This window comes from Trachypithecus francoisi, unplaced genomic scaffold (genome assembly GCF_009764315.1).
Source record: "Trachypithecus francoisi isolate TF-2019V2 unplaced genomic scaffold, Tfra_2.0 Lachesis_group6, whole genome shotgun sequence".
Classification (NCBI taxonomy): domain Eukaryota; kingdom Metazoa; phylum Chordata; class Mammalia; order Primates; family Cercopithecidae; genus Trachypithecus; species Trachypithecus francoisi.
The window spans coordinates 107,995,794-108,013,857 of record NW_022681471.1 but is presented as its reverse complement, the minus strand read 5'-3'; the positions used below and the strand labels follow the sequence as shown (position 1 = coordinate 108,013,857).

Below are 18,064 nucleotides of genomic sequence, written 5' to 3'. Positions count from 1 at the left end.
AAAAAGTAAATGGTTGAATGAAAATAGAACACCGCCAACATATTCATATACTATCCCATCCACTAGGAGGCCTACTTCTTACACCCAAAAAACATTCAGCCTCCAAGATTATGGTAGACCACCTTGGTATCACTCTATTCAGGAAGATACAACACAGGAGCCATTGCTCCTGGCAGGAGTCAGCAGACAGCATTCATTAGATAGTCTTCCCAACATTCTATGCAACAATCCACAGTGCTCTCCCGGAACTGTGTTGTTTGACCTCTCACCTTTCTTTGGCCCCCAACCCACAGGTGACAGCTCAAGTGAGAGGGATCAAGATTCTCATTGGGAAAAGCCAAAAGTCATGCTAGCTTAAAAGCTTCATATCCACAGGAATCAGTATTTATTTTATCAACCCCATAAGCATAGCTTCCGGGATCTCCACAAGGGATACATGTATATAACAGAGTTATGGCACTCTGGTGAACCCATTATTATAGTTTGCAATCGGATATTTACAATTCTCTTAGTCCAAATGCAAGCTACCAACCAAGGTTCATTTTTACCACAAGCAGTGTTGCTTAGCAACATAGTTATCACATACCACCTTATCTAGTTACCAAGGAAACAGAGCTAGAAAGTTATCGAAAGGTCAAATTCTCATGCAAAAAGGAAAGGGGTTGTTGTTAACCCATTACCCACATCTCATCTCGTGCAGGAAAATGTGAAATCAAATTGAATTTAATTTGTGATTTTGGATGTGAATACTATATAATTCCCCATTGTGGTTTTTTTCTTTCTAGAGCTAATGTACACAGTGGAACTTGCTGGAGGGCTTGGTGCTATTCTCTTGCTGCTTGTATGTTTGGTGACCATCTACAAGTGTTACAAGATAGAAATCATGCTCTTCTACAGGAATCATTTTGGAGCTGAAGAGCTGGATGGAGGTAGGATATTACCTCTTTTATTGTTCTTTCTGAATATTGTAGTTTCTTTCTTGTCTTTGTTTTATTAAGGGGAAAAAGTCACCTGCATAATCAATAGCAGCAGCTCTTATATTCTTTCAATGCTCAGTTCGTTAATTTCTCTTTTGTAAGGAAATGTATGTGTGATGCCTTAGAGCCAATACTGTAGGTATTTTCCTCTGAAAGTTGTAAAGCAACACCTACCCATTTTAGAATTGTATTCCAAACATCACTTACAAATTACAAACACTGATTGCAATGCCATCAGAGCGTTCATTTTCTCTCACCTTGTAATCAGGACTGAAAGGCCAGTTTTACTTTTTTTTAGGTAAGGGGTGTCTCTTTTAATTGTGTTTTCTAGCCCAGTAGTTTGAAGTGAATCTCAATTTGTTCCTGTTTAGACTGATCCATTATAATAAACTGTACTGAGTATTTTAAATTCATCCAGCAGTCTTTTCAATCTTGTTTATTTAGCTATATTTAGATAGGTTAATTTTTATTCCGAGTGTGGACCAACAGAAAAATGTGCAGGCACATTGATTTCATAGTAATGCATCTCATATTTTTACTGTAAGTAGACAAATAAATATTGTTTTGTGGAAATCATAATTAATGTTTGCTTCTGGTCACCAATGAATACGTGTGCAATCTAAGAGGAAAGTGGAGTCCTTAAAATTCAGCTCCCTAAACTGCACATTAGACTTAGTTTATTTTCCTTTTTGGTCATTTTTTAAAAACATAAGATAAACCAGCAATGTGGGAAGCATATGCAAACTGACAATGAACAGTACAGATGACAAAAGTTTCTTCATCTTTTTTTTTTTTTTTTGAGGTGGAGTTTCACTCTTGTTGCCCAAGCCGGAGTGCAATGGCACGATCTGAGCTCACTGCAACCTCTACCTCCTGGGTTCAGGAGATTCTCCTGCCTCAACCTCCCAAGTAGCTGGGATTACAGGCGCCCACCATCACGCCCAGCTAATTTTTTGTAGTTTTAGTACAGACAAGGTTTCACCAAGTTGGTCAGGCTGGTCTTGAACCCCTGACCTCAGGTGATCCACCCGTCTCGGCCTCCCAAAGTGCCGAGATTACAGGCATGAGCCACCGCACCCGGTCTCATCATATTTATATACGTTTTTTTTTCAGTGCTTTTCAGTTTTGCAGTAAATGGTAGCAAGGAAAATGAGGCAATTGCCTATGTTGCCACATTTCCAGGGTCCTCTGGAATAATAAATCCACAAGCAAAACTGTAGTTTTGCAGGTTTGTAAAGAGTAGTGGTTTATTCAGAATGCCTAACACATCTCTTGGTTTACCCTTCTCTCCTTCCCATTAGGGTGAAGGCTGAGCTGCAGCAAAACCATTTTTTTTCTTAAGTTTTAAATTACCGGTTTGCCTATTTGTTTCTAACTTTCTTGCCTATTGATACAAATTATTCTTATTATTTTTATTGCTGCTGCTGCTTTGAAGAAATATAAGGACTTTGCCATTGTCGGAACTACTGTTGAATGAGTACCAAGCATAGTGCTAGGCATTCTTAAAGTCATTCTTGCTAAGCCTCACAAACATCCTGAGGTCAATATTATGATCTCCATTGTACTGATGAGGCAACTGAGACTTTCAGAGGTTAAATAACTTACTCAAGAAGATAACACAAATACTGTAAGTGGCCGAGATGGGATTTGAAAATAAGTCTATTCCCAAAGCCTTTATCTTATCGGACACTCTCTATTATTTTTTTTTTTTTTAATTTAGTATGTTCGGTATAATCTAAAGATCTGCTGTTGTTTGCACGACGAGCACAGCGCATGGTATTTCAAAAAGCATATTACCAAAACAATCTCCCCTTTTCTATTAACCCTGTGTTGAATATGTTTATTTTGTGTTCTGAATGATATGAATGATGTTACCAAACCATCAGTTTCTAGGGTAGTAATCTGTCATTTTCTGAATGTAGAAAATTCTGGAATAGAATGAAAACGAATTAATCATATGCAGTTGAACTTTCAATGATTTGAAGTTTCTTTTAGTGGGTCCTGCTAGTTGTAAACACTTAAGTGACTGACTTGGGTAGCCTTACCAGATTTCATTGCTATTCTGAAGCTGCTGGGTTCTCAGTTTTTTTAAAAATGTCTTAAGTAAGAAAACAAAGCAGACAAACACTAACAAACAATATTCTAACAGATGAGAAGGTTCTCTCGGAAAGCCAATGAAGTTAATAAACGCTTTAGCAATTCTTAGAACTCTGTCTCTGGGGCCATCTTAAGCACAATCGAGGGTCTATTAGGATTTTTCTTGAAATGCCACTGAAAATGCATTAGGCCCAAAGAAAACCAAGATAACAAAGTTAATTGTCATCTGGAAAATGTTAATGTACAAGTTATTCCCCTAAAAAGGGGGCGGGGAGGGGAAAAGCAAAGACTGTCAAGGCAGTGATTGTTCAAATGGTTTTATGGGAAGACATTATCACTAGAACCGCAATCACATGTTCAGCCTCCCTATATTAAAGCAGACCCGTTCCTGCTGAAATGGTGGTCAGGGGCCCACTCTTAACGCCTATCTCCTGCTGCATCATAGCTAACCTCTAGAACTTCCAGAAACACTGTTTTATCAGAACCATACAGCAGTACTAATAATTATATAGCAAGTTTAAAATCTATGTCTTAACAAAAGTTAAATGTGCATAAATGCAACTTTCTTTCATTCTGTAGTGCTCTAAAAGCATTCAACTTGGCTCTCAAGTTCCCATTTCTACTGAGAAAAAACTCATAACCTTGCTTCTCCAAGATTACTCAGTCACTTCTGGTTTGGAATTCAGCTTCTTGTGGGTTAACACTCAGTTGAAAATTGGAATATTCCATTTCCCTTCTTCTCTTTTACTCTTGTTTAAACCTGTTTCTAGGAAACTCATATATAGCTTTCCGGTAGAGGAGAAAGTCACCTGGTGCATATGCCATCCCTTCCTCACTTGAGATACTACCACCTGGTCTTTGGACATGTTAAGCACTGACTCCTGAAGGCTTAGATCCTTGTCATGGCCTCCAGTCACAAGTTTCACACACTTGCCCAGATCTTTCTCCCTTGGGAATTTCAGACAGTCTTACCTGTGTTTCTAGTCCCATAAGCTCTGCTACACACATACCCACCTTCCCATTAAAAAACAAAAAAGAGTAATCATCTTCTTTATCCTTTGCATCTTTAATATACGGTTTTCACATTGAGTGCAAGGTTGCTCTCTGAAGTTTACAGTTTCCCAAGATTTTCCCTGGGAAACTTGACACAAATCCTCGCCCTTCTCAGATTCTGCTCAAACCATAGGAAGTTCTGTTATCCTCTTCTCCTCTCTGGGGCCCTGAGAGCCCCTTCTCAGAAACCCATGCAGGCTCTAAACCTTACGCACGGCCCCTTAGAGCCTCCTATACATGCTTTTATGGTCAAAGAATTATCCACTCTTCCAATACTGAAAAACTTCTCTGACATCGTCAAATCCCCATGCTTCCTAGCTCTGCAAGCTTTTTCCTCTTCCAAATAAGACATGGCTATTCAACAAAACCCAAGGCTTTGTAAATTCTTGTCTTGGCTTTTAAAAAGTGTAATTTAGAGTCAAACCAGAGCAATGCCTTCTTTCTTCATGGCTATCATATTTACCTTCCCTGAGAGGGTAATTCATAAAATACTTTTGGAAGTAAGGTAAGGCAAAAAGTGTGAAAAATAACCAGGGGAAAATGTTTAGTAATATCCTACTATAGCAATAGGATAATAATAGATTCAATGGCCACTTATTGAATAACAAGTGATGTGTTGACTACTTTATCAGTAATCAGAGAATCACACAATTAGAAAGACAGAATTTAAGCTCCGGTCTAAATGACTCTAAATTCCAAGATTTACAGCCATTTATCAGACTTGCAGATGGAGCTTCTGGCCTCAGGGACACATGCACTCCATTCCTTTGGAGTCATTACAAAAGGCATTATCTGGGTTTATCAGTTCTTCATCAGAAGAATTATGATATAGAATGATTCTAATATTTTCTCAAGATAGAACATATTGATGCTTTTCTCTCTCAGTTCGTTTGCATCACTCCTTGTTCCCCTCTACATAACCTTACATTTTACTGTCTCTCCTGGTCAGTCCTTAGCATTTCTAATTCCACAACACTCCCCGCCTATACTCATTCTTTGTCATCCTCCATTTTACACCTCAGTTCCTTGTATCACCCTCTACCTCATTGGCCCACACTTTCTCCTCATGTGCCATTTCTAATTACTCATCAATATCAGTCAATTACATCTCTCAAAAACAGATATTTTCCTGACCCTTAATTGCAACCGCTCTGTCCAAGCCTCCTACACCACCCTCTTGCTTTCATTCTCTACAGCTCTATCTTATCCTTCACATTCTAACAGAATTATCTAAGTACAAATTTACTGTTCTATTTTTTAAAATGCCTCCATTTTGCCTGCCAGAACAAGTCTAGACTTAGCTCAGAAAGCAACTGCCATCAAATGGTGAGCCACCTTACTTTTGTGGCATTGCCACCCCCATGGGATCTCAACGTGCAGAGTTCTAGTTAGAATAAGATGTTAGTCTTTGGAATAACACAACTGTTGAGAATGAACGTAAGGCAATGTAATCATGCATAATTCTTTGAGTTTTTTGGGGAAAATGAAGTAACCAAAATAGCTAAGGGGAGGAGAAGATTAGCTATCCCCCTACCACTTTGATTCCACAATAAAAGGAAAGAAAGTTTGGACAACTTCTGCCACAAAAATATTTATCAGCAGACAGCCTTATCACTCAACTTATAAATCAGAAGTTCCAATTCTGTGGTATATGTGTGTGTTTGTGTGCATATATGAATCTGCATGTGTGCATACTTTTCAGAAACCTTGCAAGAAATTTTCTCCCAAGGCAAATATGGCAATACTTCAGTGGTAGGATTGAACTCACCTTCTGTTGACATCCAAGAATAGTCTTCATCAAGACCATTTTGGAATTAAGCCTAGAAGACCTTCTCCAAGGGGGCAGACCACTGGCCCTGCTAGATTTTTGTGGGGGTAGGGATGTGTTTCTAAATTGTGTTAAGTAATTCATATGTCTTGATTAACACTGATTTTACCATGGAGATACCATTTCCAAGACCCATTGTACATAGTAAAAAGCCACTGTCTTTAGCAATGAAACCCGATTTCTAGTATCCATTGTGTTAATTGATGAAGCATCTACTTTTGATCAGAAATATAGTTTAAGTGGCCGGGCGCGGTGGCTCAAGCCTGTAATCCCAGCACTTTGGGAGGCCGAGACGGGCGGATCACGAGGTCAGGAGATCGAGACCATCCTGGCTAACACGGTGAAACCTCGTCTCTACTAAAAATACAAAAAACTAGCCGGGCGAGGTGGCGGGCGCCTGTAGTCCCAGCTACTCAGGAGGCAGAGGCAGGAGAATGGCGTGAACCCGGCGGGGCAGAGCTTGCAGTGAGCTGAGATCCGGCCACTGCACTCCAGCCTGGGCGACAGAGCAAGACTCCGCCTCAAAAAAAAAAAAGAAATATAGTTTAAGTGCTTGTAGTGACTGCCTCTGGAGTGTTGCCTTATTTTAGTTAAATGCTTGCTGACCATCCTAAGAAAGGCAAGCTACTGTCTTTAGAGTAGAACTCATACTAACAAAGTACTACCACCATTTGTGCTGGAAAGATTTTTAAAAACAATACAGTCATCACAACAGTGTCAGACTCCTTTGCTCCTCCATGTCTCTGAATGGAATGTCCCTTCAAGTTTTGTTTAAAGTTTATAATCCTACTTTATAATTTTTTTTTAAGAGTGCAAAATGGTTTTTGTTGTTGTTTTTGTTTTTTTTTTTCATTCTCTGACTATGAAGTATGTGGGGCATGCTTACTCATAATGACGGCAGGGCAAGCTTATAAGAGCACTGTGATCACTAACACGAATCCTATTTTAAAGATGAAGAAAGAGATTTCCTAGTCCTACGTTGGGAGTTATTACAGGCATTGAACAAAATTAGTTAGAGCAATTTTTTATAATCTCCACCTCCATCTCAGAAAATGTGAACATCTGTTCCATTTCAGGCGTATTAAGCACATTGGCATCTATGAAATCTTAGGCCATAGAATTTCTTTTTCTCTCTCTTTCAATTACAAGGTCACTCACTGTTCATAGATTCAGGATTTATTGTCCTCATGTCCATCAGTGAAACATATTACCTCTGTAAATCATTTAAAACCTTATAGGGATTTTTTGGTATTTTTTTTTGTCCACGGGGGGGTGTGGTGGTAGTTAGACCATTTATATACACAGGAATAATCTTTAGAAGCTAGAACAAGTTTTTGGATCCCAGAAGCAGAGATGTAGAGTTGTTCTGGGTGCATGATTTGCCTGAAATCATTAACTGTTAAATGGTAGGAACCAAGGCTTCTTATCCCAAATCTGTGCTCCCTTTCCTATTCTGCTACTGCTTATCCCCTTAAGACTTCTGAATCTATGTTGCCTGCTGCCCTCTTAGGGATACAAGATAAGGAAATAAATATCTACAGAATGACTCCTTTGGACCAGGCATTTTGCTATATGATGGGGTCTCATTTAATTTTAGACATCTTCAGGGAGGTGCCGTTTTATAGATCAGGAAATATAGTCCCAAATGAGTTATATAAAAAGTTATGGCAATTAAGATTTGAGCTAAGCTCCTGGGTTTTTTTTTCACTACATTATACCACAGATATGTTAACTAGTATCAAATTTAAGTGTTTCAGAACTTATAGATTCAGATAATCCAGAAAAGTACCAAATGGCACAACATGTGAATTAGAACAGTACTGTAAATATTTCAAAGTGTACCAGTCAAGCAAATTTATTTTACAACAATTGCCAGAGGTTGTCATAGCAGAATTGAAATGAAAAGCAAAATGTATTAAGACAATGACATTCAATAATCATAAAATCAAAACATTATGATTTTATATATCTCATGTTTATTCATTCAAAGATATATGATCTATCTCTGAAGAGAATTTTATTTGAAAAATCGTATCTTGAAAAATTGAGAAAGCATATGATGACAAATCTGAGACATAAGAAATGTGGCTTACTTTTTGAAAACTATAATTTATTCAATTTTTATCAATGCGAATTTTTAATTATCACAGTTTCCTGTGATAATATGCCACACTTAAACATACAAAATCAACTTCTACGATTAAAAAAAGATGAAATATACAATTTATCTTTGAACCCTCCTCCAGTTTCATTTTAGGAATCCGTTTACTGAATGATGGCCTCTGCCACTAGTCAATTTCACTTATGTGATTCATATATACTTGAGAACAAAAAATTAAAAAAGGAATGGCCAGCTGCCAAAAACATTTGACAACTGTTCAGTAAGTGTTTAGATGTTAAAAACTCCCCTAAACTGGATGTCATACTTAAAACATTTCTATTGTCAGTAAATCTTTTTTCTAGCCAAATCCAATACAGCCACTACCTTCATCTTGAAAAAGGAGTCTTCAACCTACATTTTCTTAAAAGCTGTGTTATTCTAAAATAATCCTGCAGATTCCTTGCTTCCTCGATCCTTTTAAAGAACATTGAGAGTATTATCCTCTCATATGTTAAAGAGAAATGTGCATTTATCTATCACCTTTCCAAACCCGCTTTTCATTCCTGAACATAATTCCATTTTTTCCTTCCTCATCAAGATTTCGTAACATTTTAAATTTATGTTTTTATTTGTTAACGCCACAGAGTCCAAACTTCCTTCTTTCCTCTCGAAAATGTTTTTATAAAACATCAAAGGTTTTAGTTAATTAAATTTAAGAAGAAATATCTGCTGGACCTGTTGATTGACTTCAAGTAACCAAACAACTAGTTGAATGATTGGATCTTTGGGTTTTTTGGTTTGTTATTTGTTTTAGTTTTCCGGTGGAGCATATCTGCCAGCATCTTTTGAAAGTCATAAAAAAGAGTAACTTAATGACTATATTTGAGATTATAAAGAATTACTACAAAGCGTGTGTATACCAGCTGTTTTTCATCTCTGCTGTGAACAGAATTATAGTTGATGGCTTAAATTACAGAGGATTTTGAGAATAAAGCTCAGAATAAGAAATAGATTCTTGTAGCAACCTATAAGTACTTTTAAGCTGTTTATAAATGAAAGTTGAATTTAAATTATCCTAGCCCTGTCCTTTAAAAATATTAGCATAATTTTGTTTTTCATGGTTATAAAATGTCAGCTTTTCACAGTTTCACTAGTCACGTGAAGTTCATACACATTAAAATATGTCAATTTATGTTCTTACTTATATCAAAACAATGTAAGACATACTATCCAAGATGCATATACAGTTGGCAATTGAAAAAGGGAAGACACCTTAGAGTCCATATGATTTTGAGTCAAAAAACATTGCTGAATTTAGTATGGCATCTGGCACTCTGTTTCCAGTCTGACGACTTTCAAATCATGGGTTTGCTTCTGGTGGTAAATAAATGCCTAACCCATGACTGCACTGATGCAGACTCTGGAGAAAGAGAGAATTAGATATCACTCAAGTGTCCCATTGGTTTAAGGATGGTGCTGCAGATGCTTGAAAGAGGCTTTCTACGAACAGTATAATCTACTTGGAAACAACTCCATTATAACTGGGAGATATTAACTTAAGTGCTATAAATACATCCAGATGACATAAAGAGATAGAAAACTAACTGACGTCATAGCACCAATTCCTAAATTTCATTTAGGATTAATATGGTTACTTCATATATTAGTCTAGGCAAAAATTTATCCCCTTTTTGATAAAAGCATGAATTCTCAGCTATTTATTGGGAATGTATCTCCTCTAAGTATTAGGACCATCTATCATGGAGCTGAGGGGGCAAGGTTTAGTTTTTATGATGGTGTGGTCAAATACCTGGCAGATAACTGCAGTTGTTTGGTGTCATTGAGACCTCTGCATGCCTATATCCTGTTCTATAACAGTTTATTGAAGTGTGGTCCCTCAATCAGCAGCAGCATCTCTTGAGAGTTTGCTATAAATATAAATTCTAGGAACTTACTCTTCATCTACTGAACGAGAAATCTAGAGGTGGGGCCCAGCCCTCCAAATGATTGTCATTCATGCTCAAGTCTGAAAACTACTTTCCTAGAGGCATTTACACAGACCCTAAGGTCTTCTCATGAATCAAGGTGAGAAGCCACAGTTCAAGACTATTCCAAAGGAGCCTTGCTAAACTCTGAACCACAGCTCCCAGTAATTCCTTCAGAAGTCAGAGCAGCATGGAGTCTACATCTCCAAAGCAGTCTCTGCTGAGAAATGATCAGGGTCTTGAGAAAAATCTCAAAAGTAGCTACAGGGTGTGAGTCATGTGATGCCAAAATGAAAGGCCATTCGTTCATTTCATCAACTGATAAACTTGGGCATCTACTAAGCCCTAGTCACATACCTGAGCTAAGAATCTCATAGTCTAAGAGAGAAGATAAGATATAAGTACAATCATATAATACATGGGAAAAATATCGCTTCCAACTGAGGGAAATCAGACTACATTTCAAAGAAAACAAGCTAAATTGCAGCTGCTGATTATTTAGACAATGAGTAGCCACAGATATCTTTATATATATACACACACATACATATATATATATATATATTTTTTTTTTTTTTTTTTTTTTTTTTTTTTTGAGACGGAGTCTCCCTCTGTCGCCCAGGCTGGAGTGCAGTGGCCAGATCTCAGCTCGCTGCAAGCTCCGCCTCCCGGCTGGGACTACAGGCGGCCGCCACCTCGCCTGGCTAGTTTTTTGTATTTTTTAGTAGAGACGGGGTTTCACCATGTTAGCCAGGAGGGTCTCGATCTCCTGACCTCTTGATCCGCCCGCCTCGGCCTCCCAAAGTGCTGGGATTACAGGCTTGAGCCACCGCGCCCGGCCAACACAGATATATTTTTAAGCCACCATAACACATGATCAGTGGTAAGGTCTGGGAAGGTAAATTTGGTGACTCTATTCTCCAGAAGGAGAAAGAAGTGGAAAGGAAAGACCACTCTAATTATAACAGCTGAGATATGAGTAGAGCCTAACCTAGGATGGAAATAGAATCCAATAGATTTGTACCAATGAATGGCAATGAGATTATTAGTAAAGATAAGGGATAGGTGGAACGTGCATCTGAAGTTTTGACATTAAAGAAATGAGATTTTTATGTTACTAAAATTAAAATGTAATAAAAGATGAAGAACAGAGCTTGAGATGGGAAGCTTGTTGTGTTGTGAGCATGTGAAGTGTGAGGTGCACGATAAAAATGCAAATTAAGGTGTTCAGGTTACAGGTAGGATTGGGGGACTGTCATAATTCAGGAGAAATAGAACAGGATCGTACATCTAAATTGAGGAGGCATCTACACAGAAGTGATGTTATGGAAGTTGATGTTATGGAAGGAAAGGATATTTTTAAGGGAAAGTGGGCTGAAAGAAAAATGAAGTGGACCGCAGAAAACATCTTGCAGAAAGACGGTATTTATGGATTGGAAGAGACGTTTCCATGAAAGAAGCAGGGTAATCAAAAACATAATGTTTGTAAGCAAAGGTGGTATTTATCTGAAATTTATCACTATGGGTGGACCAGTTGTTTACATCTCTTCTGATTTCTGAATGCTCTGTTCTTACTGGTGTTCATGTTGATATGGCTTTAAAATAATCTTAAGCCTAGGGAAAACATGAGGCAATGAATGAAGATCTAATTATTACACAACCCCAATTTAGGGGAGTTTCAACACTTTGCACTACTTTGTGGCAAACTGGAAAAGAACAGATTAACAGAAAGAAAATAGCACATGCCCAAAATAATACTACAATCCACAATCTGGCCTGAGGAGTCCTCCCATTAGCCTGTGACTCCTGAACTACACTTAGTAACACATTTATCTCTTAGGAATGAACTATTGATTTGTCTGCATCTCCTACTAGGCTAAAAACTAATGACCAATATTGTAAAGAAAGTTTAATATCTCACAGGTAATGCATGTGAATAGTTAATGAATGAGTATTTTAATTAAATATTAACTGATATTATATACTGGCTTTATTGTGTGCTTTTTTTTAAATGATTCCTTACTCAACTAAAGTGTTTACATCAATGAGTGGTACAATTATAGATTGTACTGGCCTATGGGCATATAGCCTTGCTATAGCAAATATAATAATTATTTTTGGAGAAAACTGGATTTTGTTTTTTAAAATGTACAACTATATCCTGCCTAAAGAATATAAGAAATGCCAAAATATGACACATTTGGTATGACTGTTTCTCTAAAACTTTTTTCCCCTAAAAGCTGCTTTTTAAAAAACTCTTCTATAGCTGAAGTTTTTATTCCACGTATCCTATAGTGGAGTTGTTAGTGCCTTATATACCTGTGTTAACTTTACATGTAGCAAACACTTTTCTGAGTTTGTCCTGAAAATTTATAATCATAGAATGATTTCTAGATGACTCAAAATTATCAGACTACTGGAATTAACACACATGTATAAATCTCAGGAAGTGAGTTTTAGTGTCTTTGAAGTCAAAAGGATTGTCCCAAAGCCACCCAGAGCAACAGTCAAGAATGTCCCTCTTGGGGAGGGGGGAGGAGGGAGGGATTGCATTGGGGAGTTATACATGATATAAATGATGAATTGATGGGTGCTGACGAGTTGATGGGTGCAGCACACCAACATGGCATAAGTATACATATGTAACAAACCTGCACGTTATGCACATGTACCGTAGAACTTAAAGTATAATAAAAAATAAAAATAAAAAAAATAAAACCCCACTTGAAAATAAAAAAAAAAGAATGTCCCTCTATCGTTGATGTTCTATAGTCCAAATATTTTAAGTTCTATGCTTAATGCAGAGTTCATTTTATTCTGAAATTTATGAGTGTTTCCATTTAACTTGATCTAATCATCAGGTAATACACTGCCTATCATCAGGGAAGCACAGTAGAGAGCTAAAGACATTGATATTGGTAGACTCAGCATATCGACAGTATTTAAAATTTAAGTGAACTATGAATCTTGATATCTTAGTCTAAAAAAGAAATTGACGAAAGAAAGACTATCCAGAGGATAAATGATTTCTTATTCTTAGAAACAACAAATGAGAAATCTGAGATGGTATATTAGAAAAATTAAGATAAAGATAACAAATGATAGTAGTCCTCAAACATTTAAAATTTTCTCATGTAAAAGGGGGAAGAGTAAGGAGAGAAATTAGATTTTAGAACTAAGTTTCTTTTATTTACATTCTACTTTTTGATTCTTATGAATAAACTGATTAGCATGATGAAAAATAACTTGGCAATATTTTATGTGTAAGATGAGTGGAGACCAGAAAAATCATGTCTTTTTATAATCATTCGTTTTAATAATATTCTCAGTCGCAGTATGCAAGAACTGACTCCCAGTAAAAAATTATCCCAAGTTTGGTTTTATTTTCTCCCCAACAGAAAATCAACACAGCACACATATTCTAAAAAAATCATTCCTCCACAGTTAAGTCAGTTGCCGTTTTCTCTCTCTTTTTTCAACTGGGTAAAATGGCCAAGGGTAGGATCAATTGAACATAATAACATTTAAAGTAAGAGCTTACTGATATCCAAACATACGGCTTTTACAAGCAATCAAGATTCTCTGTGATCTGTGGATCAAAAATGGTGAAATTCAGCTGGGTGCAGTGGCTCACGTCTGTGATCCCAGCACTTTGGGAGGCTGAGGCAGGTGGATTGACTGAGGTCAGGAGTTCAAGACCAGCCTGGCCAACATGGCGAAACCCCATCTCTACTAAAAATATAAAAATTAGCCAGGTGTGGTGGTGGGCACCTGTAATCCCAGCTACTCAGGAGTTTAAGGCAGGAGAATGGCTTGAGCCTGGGAGGCGGAGGTTGCAGTGAGCCGAGATCGCGCCACTGTACTCGAGCCTGGGCAACTGAGCAAGAGTGTGTCTCAAAAAAAAAAAAAAGGAAGTCTGCATTTCATTGCTCTTTTCATTGATTTTTCTCCTACTTTTTTCACAACAACAACGTCATCAACAAATCAAAATATAACCCTTTGTACCTCCAAACTAGTTTTAGAATATTTGGCATCATTGAACTCAATGAAAATTAATGAAGGCTTCCTTTTTTGGTCTTTCAGAAATGGGACATTTGGAGATGTTTATGAAAAAAGCGTGCATGTTTTCATGTCCTATTGTTATCTTTGTAGAGTAGTGACTTTGACTTTTCTTTGGAATTTTTTAACAGACAATAAAGATTATGATGCATACTTATCATACACCAAAGTAGATCCTGACCAGTGGAATCAAGAGACTGGGGAAGAAGAACGTTTTGCCCTTGAAATCCTACCTGATATGCTTGAAAAGCATTATGGATACAAGTTGTTTATACCAGATAGAGATTTAATCCCAACTGGAAGTAAGTTAATGTTTTCATTTGAGAGTGTGCATATTCATGTGAGTGTCTGTGTAGTCATCACTTTTTCATGGAATTTTAATGTTTGGTTCTTTACTTCAAAATTGTATCTGTTAGTTTCCCTAGAAAGAAATGTCTTTGTGTGTTCACATGAAATTTAATTTTTGCTAGCTCAGAGAATATACTCCATTACTGTATAAAGCATCTCATTTTGTGAGCCTTGACATTGAAAGAAACCAAATGAGAGATTTGTACCAGGAAAAAATATTGCTGACATTAGGAGAAGCAAGTCCCAAACTCCATTCAGTGAACTATTTTCATTTAATTTCTGAAAGAGAATCTACTAGGACTTTCTGGACCAAATTTTCCATTCACTCATTCTGATGTACTCTTTTATCTTTTGTAGCCTACATTGAGGATGTGGCAAGATGTGTAGATCAAAGCAAGCGGCTGATTATTGTCATGACCCCAAATTACGTAGTTAGAAGGGGCTGGAGCATCTTTGAGCTGGAAACCAGACTTCGAAATATGCTTGTGACTGGAGAAATTAAAGTGATTCTAATTGAATGCAGTGAACTGAGAGGAATTATGAACTACCAGGAGGTGGAGGCCCTCAAGCACACCATCAAGCTTCTGACGGTCATTAAATGGCATGGACCAAAATGCAACAAGTTGAACTCTAAGTTCTGGAAACGTTTACAGTACGAAATGCCTTTTAAGAGGATAGAACCCATTACACATGAGCAGGCTTTAGATGTCAGTGAGCAAGGGCCTTTTGGGGAGCTGCAGACTGTCTCGGCCATTTCCATGGCTGCGGCCACCTCCACCGCTCTCGCCACTGCCCATCCAGATCTCCGTTCTACCTTTCACAACACGTACCATTCACAAATGCGTCAGAAACACTACTACCGAAGCTATGAGTATGACGTACCTCCTACCGGCACCCTGCCTCTTACCTCCATAGGCAATCAGCATACCTACTGTAACATCCCTATGACACTCATCAACGGGCAGCGGCCACAGACAAAATCGAGCAGGGAGCAGAATCCAGATGAGGCCCACACAAACAGTGCCATCCTGCCGCTGTTGCCAAGGGAGACCAGTATATCCAGTGTGATTTGGTGACAGAAAAGCAAGGGACATCCCGTCCCTGGGAGCTTGAGTGGAATCTGCAGTCCAGTGCCTGGAACTAAATCCTCGACTGCTGCTGTTAAAAAAACATGCATTACAATCTCTAGAACACGAGGAAAAACAGGGTCTTGTACATATGTTTTTTGGAATTTCTTTGTAGCATCAGTGTCCTCCTGTTTTACCATGTCTTTTACCATTACATTTTTTGACTTTGTTTTATATGTCGTTGGAATTTGTAAATTTACATTTTTTTTAAAGAAGAGACTGATGTGTAGATAGAAAACCCTTTTTTGGCTTCATTAGTTTAGTTTTAGAATGGGTTTTTATTTTATTTCCTTTTTTAAAGTTTTACTTTGCTTTTAACATTTCCTTGGGGTGCTTGGACAAATCTATCCAATGGGACAAGGAGCACCGGATTCTTTCTCGGGTTCTGCCTAGGATCAACTGGGCCACATCGGCCTTCAGAGAACAATGCAACAAATGCCAGCATTGCCATTTGGGGAAAAAAAAAAAAAAAAGATGAGAAGAACACTTGTTCATAAGAGGGCCCCACCAGTCAGAGCCCTGAATGTCTTCCTTGTCCCACCTCATTCCCCACCTCTACCTTTCTAACGGCAGCATGATGTGTAAACTCTGTGGAGGGGTGGGGGCGGATCTAACTGTCTTAACATTTAAGTCACTGCTCTTCAGAATACACTCTAGACCCAAAGGTGTGCTAATCACTTCACAGTGACCACTGCAGAGTGCTAAGAAGAGAAGATCAAGGGCATGAAATTGGGGAAGAGTGTTATTTCCATTTTTTAAATGAGTTGATGTACCCTTATATATATATACATATATATATAAATATAGATATATATAAAAACAACAAAACAAAACAAAAAAAAGAAAAAAAAGAAAAAAAAACAAACAAACAAAAAAAATTCAAGCCCTATATTTGATCACTTCCTGGAAAGGCATGAATGTGTTTGTGGCTGTTTTTGTTTAATATTCTACTTCCTCTTTTCCCTCTATAATTTCTCTGCAAATGAGATTATGTGCAAATGCCAGGCAAGTTAATTCAAAAGAGTGAATCAACGCAAGTCAAAATGAAATTTACACTGAAGGCTTCCAAACCAAAGGGAAGGACAGGATGTGTCATCAAATGTTTTGTCACCTTGTATTATACAAAATGTTATTTTCTAAAGAGTCAGAGAAAATCTGTGAAACTTCTTGTGCGACCCCCTTGTAATTAAATGTTAACTCGCTTGTATTTAATTTTCAACACTACATTAAGAATTCAGTGGGTTCAGTTTGTGGACATAAGCAAAACTTATTAATATCAAGGTGTTTAAGAACTCAGGAGGTCAAACATATGAATACCAACAGAGATCAGTATTTTCAAAATAAACATTATTTATACAAAATAGTTTTTAAATTAGATCAGAAAGTATTTAACATAATTAATTTTACTGTATAAAGAATTTGCTTTATTTTAGCTATGTAATTCTATCTTTCAGAAAACAGAAAGCTGATGCTCCCAAGAAATTCATCCCTTACCATTTAGCTTTATGTTTGAAATCAATGACATAAGCAGCTAATCATATTCATGTGAAGGTTGATGCAAAATCAATCACAAAGGAATCTGCAGAGGGCAGAGTTGTTAAAAGGAACTATTACCTATGTAGCTTTTAGTTTTTAAAAAAGTCAATGTGATAAAAACACTGATAATAGAACTTATACATTAATTTAGTGATTCATTGTAGGAACTCTCATCCGAGTCATCATCTGTGGGCCTGTGTAGTGACTATTGTGTGTTTGCTTTATTCCTAACACCATGTAATGAGAAAACAATTCTACACTTTGGTCACAATAGTAAGGTGGCCACACACACACACACACACACACACACACACAAGTGTAAACTGCAATGGGATTCATTGGGGAAGGTGAGATTAATTTGCAAATATATGAGGAAGAAGTATAAGCATTTGGAACAATGAAAAGGTCTCAGTATCTGTGTGACAAGGTAAAGGAGCCTTGGGATGTGCATTGATTATTATTTGCTTAAAAAATGTTAATTTCCCTGACAACTCGCCTGGGTCCTTCTCTACAATCTGTTCTTTATTCCCGTGCTCTCCCCTTGGATCTGTGTCACATTTTCACAAACCAGAACTGAAGCTGCAAGGACACATACAACTTTAAGGTCAGCTTTGCACATTGGGTTATTTTCAGAATCTGAGAAGGCCATTGTTTACTTTGTACTATGGACAGCTGTCAGGGACTGGTGGCAGTGTACCTCATTGGACTGGATTCCAAACTCCCCCAGTGCTCAGAAAACTGTAAACATGGCAATGGCCTGATTTATCTCTTTGTTTTTTAATTTTTCTTTTCAGTGCACGATGGAAGTGTGGAATAAATGTAGAGGAAGTAATCAGACCACAGTCATATTTTAGGCATCCATAGGCGTTAATTTAGCTGCATTGGGAGTACATTTTTTGTTCTCTTTTTAGTGTAGATTTAAGCACTTTGAATAGCATGATTCAGGGATTGAT

The 18,064-nt window shown here is 37.4% G+C and overlaps 1 protein-coding gene across 1 annotated transcript in view; it reads left to right on the top strand.

Moving 5' to 3' along the window:
* The window catches only part of IL1RAPL1 (interleukin 1 receptor accessory protein like 1), a 708,593-nt gene extending 692,563 nt beyond the window's left edge, over positions 1-16,030 (top strand). The window contains 3 exon segments of the mRNA XM_033201300.1: positions 786-929; positions 14,232-14,402; positions 14,806-16,030. Of these exon segments, the coding sequence (XP_033057191.1) occupies positions 786-929; positions 14,232-14,402; positions 14,806-15,524 (1,034 nt within the window). The 3' untranslated portion in view covers positions 15,525-16,030.
* Positions 16,031-18,064: the final 2,034 nt, after the last annotated feature.